The sequence below is a fragment of the Nicotiana attenuata genome, unplaced genomic scaffold, assembly GCF_001879085.1.
Source record: "Nicotiana attenuata strain UT unplaced genomic scaffold, NIATTr2, whole genome shotgun sequence".
Classification (NCBI taxonomy): Eukaryota; Viridiplantae; Streptophyta; class Magnoliopsida; order Solanales; family Solanaceae; genus Nicotiana; species Nicotiana attenuata.
The window spans coordinates 117,053-130,737 of record NW_017672351.1 but is presented as its reverse complement, the minus strand read 5'-3'; the positions used below and the strand labels follow the sequence as shown (position 1 = coordinate 130,737).

Below are 13,685 nucleotides of genomic sequence, written 5' to 3'. Positions count from 1 at the left end.
GTGAATCAGTTGGGACTGATGCTAGGGGCGGACGACGATGATAAGTCAGGAGTGGTGGAGCTGTAGAAGGTTGAACTCGACTAGGTGGTGGCACTGGAGCTATAGTTGGTGGAACTGGACTAGGTGGTGGCACTGGACTCGGTGGTGATACTGGAGCTATAGGTGGTGGAGCTGTAACTGGAACTGTAGGCGGTGGAGCTATGGAGGAAGATGAATGGGAGATAGGGACTGAATCTCCAAAAGAAGGAACAGGTAGCACCTTAGAAATATCTAAGTGATTAACTGGACCTGTGAAGTATGATTGGGTTTCAAAGAAGGTAACATCAGCAGACATAAGAAATCGCTGAAGGTCAGGAGAATAACATCGATATCCCTTTTGCGTTCTCGAGTAACCCAGAAATATGCACTTAAGAGCACGAGCAGCTAACTTATCTTTTCCTGGAGTAAGGTCATGAACAAAACACGTACTCCTAAAGACACGGGGTGGAAGAGAGAACAAAGGTAAGTGGGGAAACAAGACAGAGAATGGAACTTGATTTTGGATAGCTGAAGATGGCATACGATTAATAAGATAACAAGATGTAAGAACTGCATACCTCCAAAAATGCAGCGGAACATGAGATTGTATGAGTAGGGTACGAGCAGTTTCAATAAGATTTCTATTCTTTCTTTCAGCTACCCCATTTTGTTGGGATGTGTACGGACAAGATGTTTGATGAATAATCCCATCGGAGTTCATAAATTGCTGAAACGGGGAAGACAAATACTCTAGGGCATTATCACTACGAAATGTGCGGATAGAAACGCCAAATTGATTTTGAATTTCAGCATGGAAGGTCTGGAAAATAGAAAACAACTCAGAACGGTTTTTCATCAAAAATATCCAAGTGCACCTGGAATAATCATCAATTAAACTGACAAAGTAGTAGAATCCTGAGGTAGAGCTAACCCGACTAGGACCCCAAACATCTGAATGGACTAAAGTAAAAGGTGACTCTGCTCGATAGTCAAGACGCCGCGGGAAATGAGAGCGGGTATGCTTACCGAGCTGACACGACTTACACTCTAGAGTGGACAAGTGAGATAAGCCAGGTACCATTTTCCGAAGTTTTGACAAACTGGGATGTCCTAACCGTTTATGTAATAAATCTGGTGAATCAGTAACGGGAGAAGTTATTGGAGGAAGACAAGATGCGAGTCCATGTGATTTTGCAAGGATAAGGTAATAAAGTCCATCTGATTCACGTCCGGTACCAATGATCCGCCCTGTACTGCGTTCCTGTACAAAAATAAGGTCATCAAGAAATAGAGCAGCAGATTTAAGTGATTTGGCTACGACTAACGGCTATGAGATTAAAAGGACTACCAGGAACATAAAGAACTGAGTCTAAAGGTAAGGAAGGAAGTGGACTTGCTTGACCTATTGCAGTTGCCATGGCTTGAGACCCATTGGCCATTGTGACTGTTGGAAGAGATTGAGAATATGAGATACTAGTGAAAAGAGATTTGTTACCAGAAATATGATCAGATGCACCTGAATCAATGACCCAAGACTCAGAAGGTGAAGATTGGGAAACACCAGTCATGCTACTATTTGTTGGAACCACGGAGGTTAATCCTGAAGATGTCTGTTTACGTGCTTTGTACTGAAGGAACTCAATATAATCCGGTAAAGAAACCATCTGGATTGGATTTATTGCATTTAATCCAACGGATTGTGAGTTAAAGGCTTCCGATACGAATTCCATTATAATATCGTGCCGGAAAAAGCAGAAATTTTCTGGGGATCACTGTAGCTGTCGGAAAAAATTCAAATTAGTCGGAATTGAAAATAAAATTATGGGTAGGCTCGGAATTTGAGGGCGATCCAACTGCCCTGAAGGAACTTTGTCAAAAAATGGCCGGAAGTGGGCGTACGCGCCGGCGCGTGGGTGTCACGCGCTCGCCGAAAAATTTCTTCTGCCGGCGCGTGTGGGCGCGTGACAGCTTTTCTGCCGGAGAAATTTTAGAGGGTTGGTCGCCGACGAGTGATCTACCTCGTCGTGGTGTTGGCTTTTGCACAACACCGATAGAAAGTGACTTGATTACGGGCAGCCTTCTAAGTCGCCGGAAAATTGCACGGCGACGAGATCTTTCTTCCCGGAAGTCGCTGGAATGATGCACAGCGATAGGTTTCTCACTAATGCTCTGATACCATGTGAGAAAGCACGGGAGAAAATATATTATTGATTAATAATGACAATGATACACTGAGCCCTATATATATATAAAATACATGTCCTACTCCTAATACATATGGGATTAGGGTTATATACTACTATTTATACAATAAAACTAACAACAGGTATCAATCCAATCCTGGAATAGATCATTGGAAAGCCGTGAAGTGAATTTTTAGATACCTGAAGGGAACTGCAGATTATTCACTATGTTATAGTGGAAATGATTTATACTTGAGAGGATATACAGATGTTGATTGGGCTGGTGATCGGAATGATAGAAAAACAACATTCGGTTATGCCTTCTTACTTAATGGTGGTGCTATATCATGGAAAAGTAAGAAACAAACCTGTACAACCCTTTCAACAATAGAAGCTGAGTTCGTGGCTTGTGCGTTTGCAGTACAAGAAGTTGTTTGGTTGAAGAGATTCTTTGAACATTTTGGATATTACAAAGAACTTTCAGGGCCCCATGACTTTATATTGTGATAGTCAAGCGGCTATTGCATATACAAAAGATCCTAAGTATCACAGCAAGACCAAACACATTGACATCAAGTATAACTTTGTGAGAGACATAGTAGCAAGTGGAGAGATAAATTTACAGTATATTCCTACGTGAAACATGATAGCTGATCCTTTTACAAAGACGATATCTAGAGATCTGTTTGAGAAACATGTTATGGCTCTAGGTTTGTGAAGGATATGAACATATTTATGTATTGTAAAATGACTTAAGTATTATAATGTGCTCATCAATATTTGACTCTTGAATTATGCTTATATCTCGTATGTATGTGATGAATGTTTTGTTGATAAAGTGTGTCGAGCAAGTCGCGGGATTGGCTCTCTCACACAAGCAATCGCCTCGTACGTTAAGAATCGTGAAGAGATGAGACCTTATAGAACCTTGGATAATGCGGGGTTATATTTACTTGTAGAGGTCGTTCTTGATAACTTACGAATTTCACTATTCGATTATGACTTGTTTTGTAAGCCAGATGCGAGCTTCTCTAAGAAGATGGTTTGAGGATTATTGAAGTGAGAAACTCGGGTTAGACACTTGAAGGTGTCTAGACCAAGATCTATACGGTGTTGAATGATTAAAAGAATAAGACACACGCGCCAATATAAGGTGAGAACACCGTAACATGTGTTTCATACCACGTGTGCTATCGACCATGGGATAATGGAAGAATAAATCCCTGCTTCTTCATTGTGTGAGATCCCAAAGAAGTTAGAGTAACTTTTATTGAAATACCCTTTGACCTTTTACTGTCTCTTGAAGTGCCAATCAGTTTTGCTACTTTAGCATGCCACTAATAGCCATGAGTGATTTGTCAATGCAGTGCATGTCTAGGAAAGCAGTTGATTTGGAATGGAAAGATTCGAGTAAAAAGGGAAGACGACTAAAATTTAGTAATTTAACTTGTATTCATAGGTCGACCATTACACTTACCATGAGAGTATTGGGTGTAATTATGGATACAATGTTATATGTGAACTCGAGTTCACCTCTTTTCGAGGATGAGGGATTGGATAACTAGCTACTAGAGTAGCTAACAATGTCTGGGGTATTGCGAGTAATAATAAGATCCTCAGGTAGTAGTGAATCCTTTTCGCATGTGATTGGATTTCTACATAGAGCTATTAAACAACCTTAAAGGGTTTAAGAATATTATGGCTCTTAATGCTCGCAGGTCGCACGAACTATTTGTCAGTATGAATTATGTATGTTGTTTTCATGGTAGTTACTAGTTTGGATCTAGTCCACCTATGCGAAGTGGGAGATGTTGGATATAAGGTTTGGATCGTGGGTCGCCCATGTGGACTGACCCGACCCGTTTTAAAAGAGATAAAACTTAAGGAGGTTACAAACGTATGTTTTATTACTCCTAAAACCAGCGCACGTTATTTTGAGAGACGTAAGAACGAGGAGTGATGGTTTTCATCGGTAGTTTTTCCTATTCCTCTTGTATATATATGTTCTACAGAAGAACTATCAAAGAGCAATGCGTGTGAAAAACTTTCTCTTCTTCTCCCAACAAAAAATCACATACACAGAAAGGAAGGCTTTTAGTTTGTGAATTAAGCTTTGTTTCCTGGTGATTCAAAGTTTTTACTTGAGGCAATTCTTTTGGTGGTGAGTTTAACGGTTTCCGCTGCATCAATAAGGTACACAATTCGTTATTCTTGCCCCTCGTTATTATCTTACAGTAACCATATAAAATGTACATATACCATATACATATATATATATATATATATATATATATATATATATATATTATGTAATTATTTTGTAATTTATTTTTATTGGCTTGCAATTTTAAATATTTTTGGCAGAGCGACCAAATATGTAACTTCCCTTTTTTTGGGTTAGTATTATTAACAATAAATTAAAGGTAACTAATAACAATAAACAAATAAACAATAAATAAGGAAACTATGACATAGCCAAAAGAATGAGAATTCACACTAACAAATGTTTTTGGTTATCTTGTTGTGTACTCGTGCATCTTACACGTTACCATCTTTTCCTCTAATCGTGCAAGCAAGCGATCCAACTAATATGTCAATTTAGAGAGGTTCTTTAAGAGAAAATTAAAGAAGTATATACTCAAGTGCAAGCATTTGTATGCTTAGTAGTCTATTATTATTACTATATTATAATGTTAAGCTACTTCTTACGTATTTGATATCATTTTTATGCAACATAAGAAATTTAGATAACAAAAATACTAACTTTCTTGAAGTAGTTCAAACCATGACTTGGTGTCTATTGGTTTCTTATTCAAACTTATAATTTTATCAGTTGTGAATATATGACTTGGTATGTCTAAAGACATTAAGTTGCTTGTACATTTTTTGGTTCATCTTTTAGTCCACGCATGAATTTAACCAATTAGCTTATAAAATTCTAATTAATTAATTTCGTGCTTCTCATCAGATGACCAGCATAACCAAGACATTACTTTCTTTAATAAAATTTTTAACTTAATTTATTTATTGACTCTTGTAAAAATGGGTGAAGATGACTTTGAAGCTATAAATGGTCTTGGTCTTTCGTGCCCAACCTTAGAAAATTAGGCAAGAATATATACCTTTCTTCAAAGTCTTGAAAATGTTACAAAGCCAGCTTTCAATTAAAGCTGCATCTACTGTAACAATAGCTACAAAGGAAGTTAAGGTGTTTCCTTTTACAAGGATCTCGTAGTGATTCGACCCTGCATCTGTCGTGGTACCTACAACTTGGAAAATCATAATAATAAAATAAAATAAAATAAATATTATCCATCTAGTTATTAGATACTCATATTAGTCGAGGTGGGGATAAATTAACTCTAACACTATTGTTATAAATATAAACAATTATTATTTATTCTTAATTAACAATTAATGTGGGTAAATAGAATTATTTGTAATTAACTTTTACGGGACATAATTATGTAATTATTTTGAGAAGTACCTATAATATTTGTAGAGATTGGCTTGGCAGTTTAGCACCACCTGTGACATTGGAGTTTCATCTTCTAAAGGCTATGATACTTTGTTATTTGTGATCCATCAAATAACCAACTATACCAACCGCCCCTTTCTCTCACCACTTCACCCCGCAAACTACGCTAAGCAACATAAACAAACTAACATTAGAAAAAAAAAAACAGTACAATCTTTGACAAAGACACAGAGATAGAAGAATAATTTTGCAAAGATAAGGGAACAAAGACTTGTAATTTCTTTGCAACGAGTAGAAGTTAGTTTCCTGTGAAAATTCTTTATTTCTGTTTGACAAACAAAACAGGACATGCATGTCACGAATTGGGATTTTTAGCACAACTTGTTGACTCTCATCAGGTAGGTTTTTTTCTTTGATAAATCAACCTGACCCAATAGTCTCTGTTTGTATTTATTGATCGTCTTAATTAATATGTGCACATAAACTTAGCCAGGAATCTTTGTCTTCTCCTTGGTATTTCACCAACCGATTAATTATTCTGTTTGAATTTTTGTTGACAGCTATGCCAATGGTCGGAGATGGAAAAGTTTCTGTTTTGTCAGCAGAGCAGAAGCATTAGTGGATGGCAAAAGATCCACAATTTACAGGGGCCAAATCCCATCTTGAAGTGAGTTTTCTTTCGTTCTCCTGATGCACCAGTTATGGTCATTGTTATGTTGTATTTGGCGAAGTTACGAATATGAAAAACATATTGAATAGAGTTGGTCAGTTTTGAATTTATGAGGAATCTTATGTTTCTGATTTTAGTTATGCCCAAGGAATGATCCCATTGGTTGTGGGGAAGAGGGGGGAGAGCGTATTCATGAGTTATAAACTATTTTTCTTTATAATTTTTGTTTCACATGGGAAGTCGATAGGGAGCTATTTTTGTAGGAGTAACTAATAAGAGAGGTGATCAAGGGCTAAATAAGAAGTTGCCACAGGTGTTGTTCATATGGAAATTAATCAATTTCTTGGTCAGTTTTGCATTGCACTTGCAAGGTGTTATGTTCTCTCCCAAGCCACTCATTCATTGACATTCTATTAACGGCCTTCTTTTTCTTTCGCTGTTGATAAATCTATTTAATCTTATTCATTGAACAACCAAGTTTGTGTGAAAAGTATGAACGCTATTTAATCTTATTCATTGAACAACCAAGTTTGTGTGAAAAGTACGAACGAGGTGAATGAGTGGCTTAATTCGAGGAATTTTCTCATACCTGTAAAAAAACATTACAGTGTTCTGTCTATATTTAGAATTTTATTTTGCATAGCGACCAAAAAGTATCGTAGAGGCTACACCTTTTGGCCTTTTTATCATATCTAATGACGGAATACTGGCTAAACAGATGGGATCACTAGAAGGAAGAGCAGTACTTCAGCTTGAGGATGAGAACCTTGTGAACTCTAAGAATAATGATAGGAGGACATCTTCTATGGATGCCACTCCTCAGATATCAGTTTTCGATGCCGATGCAGACGATGTTAGTTGTAAATGTATGTGGAATAATTTAGTAAGGCAGATGCAAATAGTTTTGTTCTCCAAGAAGTTAAACATGCTTATTCCTTGTGGTCCTCTAGCCATACTTGTTGATGAGTTAACCGATCATCATGTAAGTTGCAAAACGTTTTCCAGTCCAATATCTTCGATTGTTAAAGGAGCTTTACTCACGTTATTTTCCTCTTGTTCTTTCTGTTGTTACTTTTTCAGGGATGGATCTTCTTTCTTAGCTTGTTAGGAATCATACCACTCGCCGAGCGTCTAGGTTGGGCGACAGAGTAATTCTCTAGACCCAGTATCTACAGTACTTTGTACGAGCAAATCATTGAGGAACAAGGGGAATGTATTTGTTTTTGCCAAGGACATATCACCATTTATAATATTTTAGGCTTAGTGTCTGTTAAATGACAGTATAATGGAATTTTGGGCTAGAATGCATTCACACTTATACATGCGAAAATGAATAACTTTTTAATTATGTTCTCTATTAGATTAATAACATGGAACTTCGTATTTGAACAATAAGCTGAAGGTGATCATTTATATAAAAGCTGTTTATGGTATTTACACACTTCATAATTGATGTTTGGTTTTTTCATTTTTGTAGGCAGCTGGCTTTCTATACGGGGCCAACAGGTATTCTTGTGTTTGATTCATATCATAGATGTACATACATATTTTTCATATTCTTGGCTCAAAGTTCGTTTTTCATCTTTATGTGATTATTTATCATAGGACGTTTTGTTGCACTTGTATAATGATCAGCTTTTCAGTGTTAACTTGCTTTCAATTTAGAAACTTTTGTGTTATCTTTGAGCAATATGTGGTTAAAACTTTGCAGTTGGAGGACTTTTAAATGCAACTTTTGGTAACGCAACAGAGCTAATAATATCAATGTATGCACTGAGAAGTGGAATGATTCGCGTGGTTCAGCAGTCATTATTAGGCTCAATTCTGTCTAATACATTACTAGTGCTTGGATGTGCATTTTTTGGTGGTGGACTTGTTCATTCCAGTAAGGATCAGGTTTTTGACAAGGTAGGTTATCTTATAGATGGCCGGAAATCAATATCAGTTTTGTTCAAGCTGTATCTTATGATAGCAACGTATGACATTCTCGGAATTTTCTATGTCAGGGAAACGCAGTAATGAATTCAGGGTTGCTTTTGATGGCAGTTATGGGCCTACTCTTCCCCGCTGTCCTCCATTTTACACACACTGAGGTGCACTTTGGGAAGTCAGAGCTGGCACTTTCCAGGTTTAGCAGCTGCGTAATGCTGGTCGCATATGGTGCAAACCTGTTTTATCAGCTGACTAGTCAGAATAGTCTTTACATGCCAATTGCTGAGGTTGGGGTTCTTTATTTTCTCAGAACTTTTTTGTGTTACATGTTGCTTACCCTAGACACAGAACTGGCTGTCTTTCATCACATTGGAATATCAATGAGAAAATCATTGAGAAAAAATAAACTTGAAAATAAAAAGTTTCAGTTATTAGCATCGCATAAGCCTACTTCTCCTGTTGAATTTTCTGATATATTTCCATAAGAGCAGCCACTACATCTGGTAATCTGAAAGTCAAAAATGTCCCCGCTTGCCTACACAAAAAGCATTTCCTTTTGTTTTCTAAGCTACCAGTAATTTTGGATCATCAGATCTTTGATTCCTCTTACTATTTTTTCTTTCTCGTCTTAAACACTTGTGACGATGTGGAAAATTATGCACTCTTCTGTACATTCTATCAATGGGGAAACCCAAAAGTCCTACAATGGTTAAGTTCCCTCTGTCCTTTATCCCTCGCAGGCTAGGCTGATCATTTGTTAGGTACATTACTCCTCCATTGAGTTTGTTCAGGTTTTCCTAAAAGTTTAATAACGTTCAGGAAGAGGGTGAGAATGACGGGAGCGCAGATGAGGAGGAAGCTCCTGAGATATCAAAATGGGGGTCAATCATATGGCTTTCGATTTTGACACTATGGATTGCGGTCTTGTCAGAGTACCTGGTTAATGCCATAGAGGTAACTTCTTCGTCCTGCGCTACCTATTCTCATTTTCTAATTTGGTGGCATTCTATTAGTAGAATCATCTAATTCTCAATCTGTGACACATTTAAGAAGTGCTAAGACAAACTAAAAAAATATTGTTTCTTTTAGTTTCTGTGCCGATAAACTTTTAACTACGTTTTCAGGGGGCATCAGTTGCTTTGAGTATTCCTGTGTCATTTATAAGTGTCATACTGCTCCCAATTGTTGGAAATGCTGCTGAGCATGCTGGTGCTGTCATGTTTGCTGTCAAAGACAAGCTTGTACATTCTTCTCACTTTTCTTCGTATCAGAACTATAGTATTACTATCACTATTCCTCATTTACCTGGTGCTGTCACAGGACATCTCTTTGGGAGTAGCAATAGGCTCATCAACGCAGATTGCCATGTTTGGGGTAGGTAATTTCAGTTGTTTATGCATGTTAATTACATCAAGGAGAAACTTTAAGCAGGAGTTTACTGTTGAATAGCTGCTTTCTTCAAATAAAATCTGTGTTTATCCATACAACATAGATATATCAGTATGTTTATGCTTTGCAGTTGGCTGCACATCGGACGTCTCATTCAGGAAGACTCTTACCCTAGTTGTAACTGAAATGTAGATGAATTTTGTCATATATGGCCCAACTTTACTTTTGGGACAATCACATAATAGCATCCAACTGAAATTTCGTCCTCACGAGTCATGACACGAAACTTACTTGGTAACCACTTTTCCAAGATACACATTTTGAACCATATGAACTTCCAAGCCAAATAATTAACCGAATTTGTGCTCGTATTGCGTCCATGTTTTTTCCTGAACTAGAATGCCTGTGAGTTGAATTTGTTTGAAAATTCTTATATCAAAGTATCTGTATTTTTAGCTTTCCTAAATATATGGTCTGTTCATAAGCACAGATCTTTTTTCGTGTACATCTTGGTTTTGTTGTTCATTACTGATAAATGTCCTTAGAAGTTTATTTTTTTATTTCAGCATTTTACTTGTTAAATAAGTGTTGGCCTTGACTGTAATCTATATAATCTGGGAGTTTATGACTTGCTTAACCTTTACTATTGGTGCAGATCCCGTTCTGCGTTGTGGTTGGATGGATAATGGGTCGTCCTATGGACTTGAACTTCCAATTATTTGAAACGGCCACACTTTTCATGAGTGTCCTTGTAGTAGCATTCATGCTGCAGGTGTGCTTTTAAACTAGATACTTTAAAGTTTATCTGGTTCTACTTTTCCCCCCTTTCTCTGATGAGTATTCCCTTTTGTTTGCTGGTTTGGGTTGGAAAAGAATTAAACATTATTCTTGTTTTTTTCTAATTGCTTGAAAACTACAATGTCTATAGATGCAATGTATTTGCTTCTAAAAATTGAAGATATTGCAAGTCTTGCGGCGGAGCTTGATGCAGTGTTAAAAAAATATGTCATGTCTTTTATTCTTCCTCCTTTTCTTTCCTTTGTGCTTTGCTTCACTCGTGCGCGGGCTGTGATTTGAAATTAGCTTACAGGCTCCCTCTTGTTCAACTTTTTCTCTTTCCTTTTAACCTTTCCTTTTTCCTGCAGGACGGAACTTCAAATTATTTTAAAGGACTGATGCTCCTTCTCTGCTATCTGATAGTCGCTGCAAGCTTCTTTGTGCATATAGATCCAGAGTCCATACGTAAGTTGTGTTACTCTTTGTGAAATTGCCATGTGGCAGCTCCTGCTCTTCGTTTTATTTACTCTTTTGGTGTTCCTTCTAACCAATAACATCTGTTATTTCACTGTTACGCTAATCTGTTTTGCTTATGATCAGTTACTTTAGCATTTCTTCTGTGATTACGTTAGATAACTAGTTAACCATTTTGGGTCTCGTTAAACGTAGTATTGTATTTATAACAACCTTATCATATATAGTCTCTCCGTTTTAGTTGAGATAAGCAATTCTGTGGATTCAGAAAAATAGAAGGCATGTGTTAAGCAGAATTGCCTTAGGATAAAGCAATGTTCAATTCTCAAGTTCGGAAATTTCTAAGGATACTAACCAGCTTGAATCTGTTCTCTCAGCTATTTCAATTCTAGTATCCTGATTGGTAGCCGCTTCATATGGCAGAATATTCTTCTGCTTCTATCTTTTTCCATGGCAGCAGTAGATAATTGTGACCTTTGATCCTTGTGAGTCGGGATTTTCTCTTTGTGCCGACACCATAAGAACAATCAAAGACTAAACTATTTGTTGATTTAAACTCCTTAGTGAAAGAAACAGCGAGATTACGCAAGACCAAATTCAGGAAGTCAATCTTTCTTTAAATTTATGATACCAGCAATCCCAGTTTCTAAAAGCGCCTTCTGAACACTTGTACATCTATAGTTTTAGTGTGATGGAGATTTACTCCATGTCTCCACCTGAAAGTTCCAACTCTGCTTGTTAGTCTGTTCACTTGTTTAGGTTGAATGACCATGATGTTAGAACTTTTTCTGGTTAGTTGTGCTCTCATATTTTTTGGAATGTAGCTTAGGAGGCATCACATATGATCCCAAATATTGCAGTCATAAAGAGCCAATTGAAATTTCTAGGATGTGCCACACTTCCTGAATGTGTCAACTAAGCAAAATAAACACTGCTTTAGTTCACATGAGGATGTAATCTAAGAGAACCAGCTGAAGGTAAAACATCCTTTTAGTAAGCGGGAATGTTTTGGGGAATACTTGCGTTGAAGTTCTGAATTCAATACCGACATTTAGTCAAGCACACTTGGAATGGTGCTACTTAACCCTTTTCAGTAATTTTCAAAAAGGGCAGCCCGGTGCACAAGGCATCCCCTTCACGCAGGGTTGGGGAAGGATTGCATCCCATGGGGTGTGATGTAGACAGTCTACCCTAATGAGGGAAGAGTTAAAGGGAAGCAACGCGTTTTTCTTGACACTTGAACCTCTGGAACTAGAAGAAGACATCTAGAAATATTCCTGTTCAAATTTAAGTGAAAGTATGCAGTGCATTTCAGGCAATGAGCTGATTAGGAAATCTCAGGAGAGAGATAACATCCCAGAAGAACTTAGAAAGATCAAATATTTTAGCCTTATTCACAGGGGCAGATGGAGTGTTGTGGCGTCGGGTTCGTCTGAACCCAGTACTTTTTATGCAGAACATAAATTTATGTGCAAAAAATGTAGTAAAATTGCAACAACTAGTAGGTCCGAACACATAATTTTAAAATACAATGGATTCAATGCTAAAAACCTTTAAATCCTAATTCCGCTTCTGCTCGTTCATGTCCACTTAACGAAAACACTTGGTTTTCTCATCTTCTACTGCATGTTAGATAGAGCAATTTCAAATGTGAATATATACCATTGTTTGCTATGATGAGGAAATAAAACAGATTTGTCATGTATGGTTAGTGGATTTGAAGCTTCTAATTCTTGAATATTATCCATAGTTTCTTTCCGTTTTTCCTTATATGCACCTCTATGTAGTTAGTTGCGACCTGCTTGATTTTTTTGTTGTAGAGAGTACATGATGTTGTCTATTACTTTTTGCTTTACTGGATACATCATATTTTCAATCCACTTTCATTTTAATCCAATATTTATACCATGGCTTTGCAGAGGACAAGCCCAAAAAACCATGAGTAGTGAACATGGTGGTTTCTGATATTGGCCTGCTAAAGCTGAAGGGCCAGAATACCATTAGATCTGCATATGTTTAAAGAGCCATCTTCAGTTTTGGCCACTCTGAGCTTGAATATCAACGTTCGTTCATCTGCGGATGCTCGGGGTTCTGTGTTGCTACAAATATATTTTTTGAGAAGTTTCTTGCTTTCTAAGTTTTGACTTGCAAGCCGGTGTCAGTAAATTAGGTGTTTTTGTGTGCAGCTGGTGATTTATTCTTTCGCCTGTGAAATAGCTGGATAGTAAAAAGAAAAAATTTCTGTGTTAATACTTAGGAGCTTTAGGTAATTGTTAACGCAAAATTTTTCCTTGTTAACAGCAGAAAATATATATTTTTGTTTTCCTTGAGCAGATCATGAGCGTCTGCGATCATATACTATGTATCATGCTACGAAGAAAAATCATTTGTTGATGATTAATAGTTGCTACATGAGATATTATACTTTTATAGTTTCACCAAAAATAGATAGCAAACGTTCCCCACCCCTATCCACTCTGTTTATTATTACTTGAGCGTTAATATATGGAGTTATTTATATAGTACTGATATTATATATAATTCTATGTATAGATGTGTATGCAATATCATAAGACCAAATGATATATATCATGATCTTAAATGTGATCATCTTAAGAAGAGCATCATAGAATTAACACTTAGCTTTGATTGCTCAAGTTGCCCTCTCATGGAAAAGAATTGCTTTTGTTAGCAACGGTCTTATAAGGATGATGCTTGAAAGCAAGGCTTACGGTTACCCGAAGGAAAGCAAAATAAGCTACTA

At 37.0% G+C, this 13,685-nt stretch overlaps 1 protein-coding gene across 1 annotated transcript; it reads left to right on the top strand.

Moving 5' to 3' along the window:
* Nucleotides 1-5,737: 5,737 nt before the first annotated feature.
* Nucleotides 5,738-13,351, top strand: LOC109212880 (vacuolar cation/proton exchanger 3-like). Its single transcript, XM_019376579.1, has 13 exons — nt 5,738-6,077; nt 6,240-6,346; nt 7,068-7,331; nt 7,430-7,497; nt 7,827-7,855; nt 8,061-8,257; nt 8,356-8,568; nt 9,101-9,235; nt 9,406-9,522; nt 9,602-9,655; nt 10,326-10,442; nt 10,816-10,912; nt 12,841-13,351. The coding sequence occupies exons 2-13, from the start codon at nt 6,302-6,304 to the stop codon at nt 12,861-12,863; spliced, it is 1,359 nt and encodes a 452-aa protein (XP_019232124.1). The 5' UTR covers nt 5,738-6,077; nt 6,240-6,301; the 3' UTR covers nt 12,864-13,351.
* The last annotated feature ends 334 nt before the right edge of the window (nt 13,352-13,685 follow it).

Excerpts from the sequence above, each read along its gene's own strand:
- LOC109212880 (XM_019376579.1), top strand. The coding sequence starts at position 6,302 with ATGGCAAAAGATCCACAATTTACAGGGGCCAAATCCCATCTTGAA. Across the intron at positions 8,258-8,355 it reads AGGATCAGGTTTTTGACAAG|GGAAACGCAGTAATGAATTC; the intron begins GTAGGTTATCTT and ends TTTCTATGTCAG. Across the intron at positions 8,569-9,100 it reads TTTACATGCCAATTGCTGAG|GAAGAGGGTGAGAATGACGG; the intron begins GTTGGGGTTCTT and ends AATAACGTTCAG.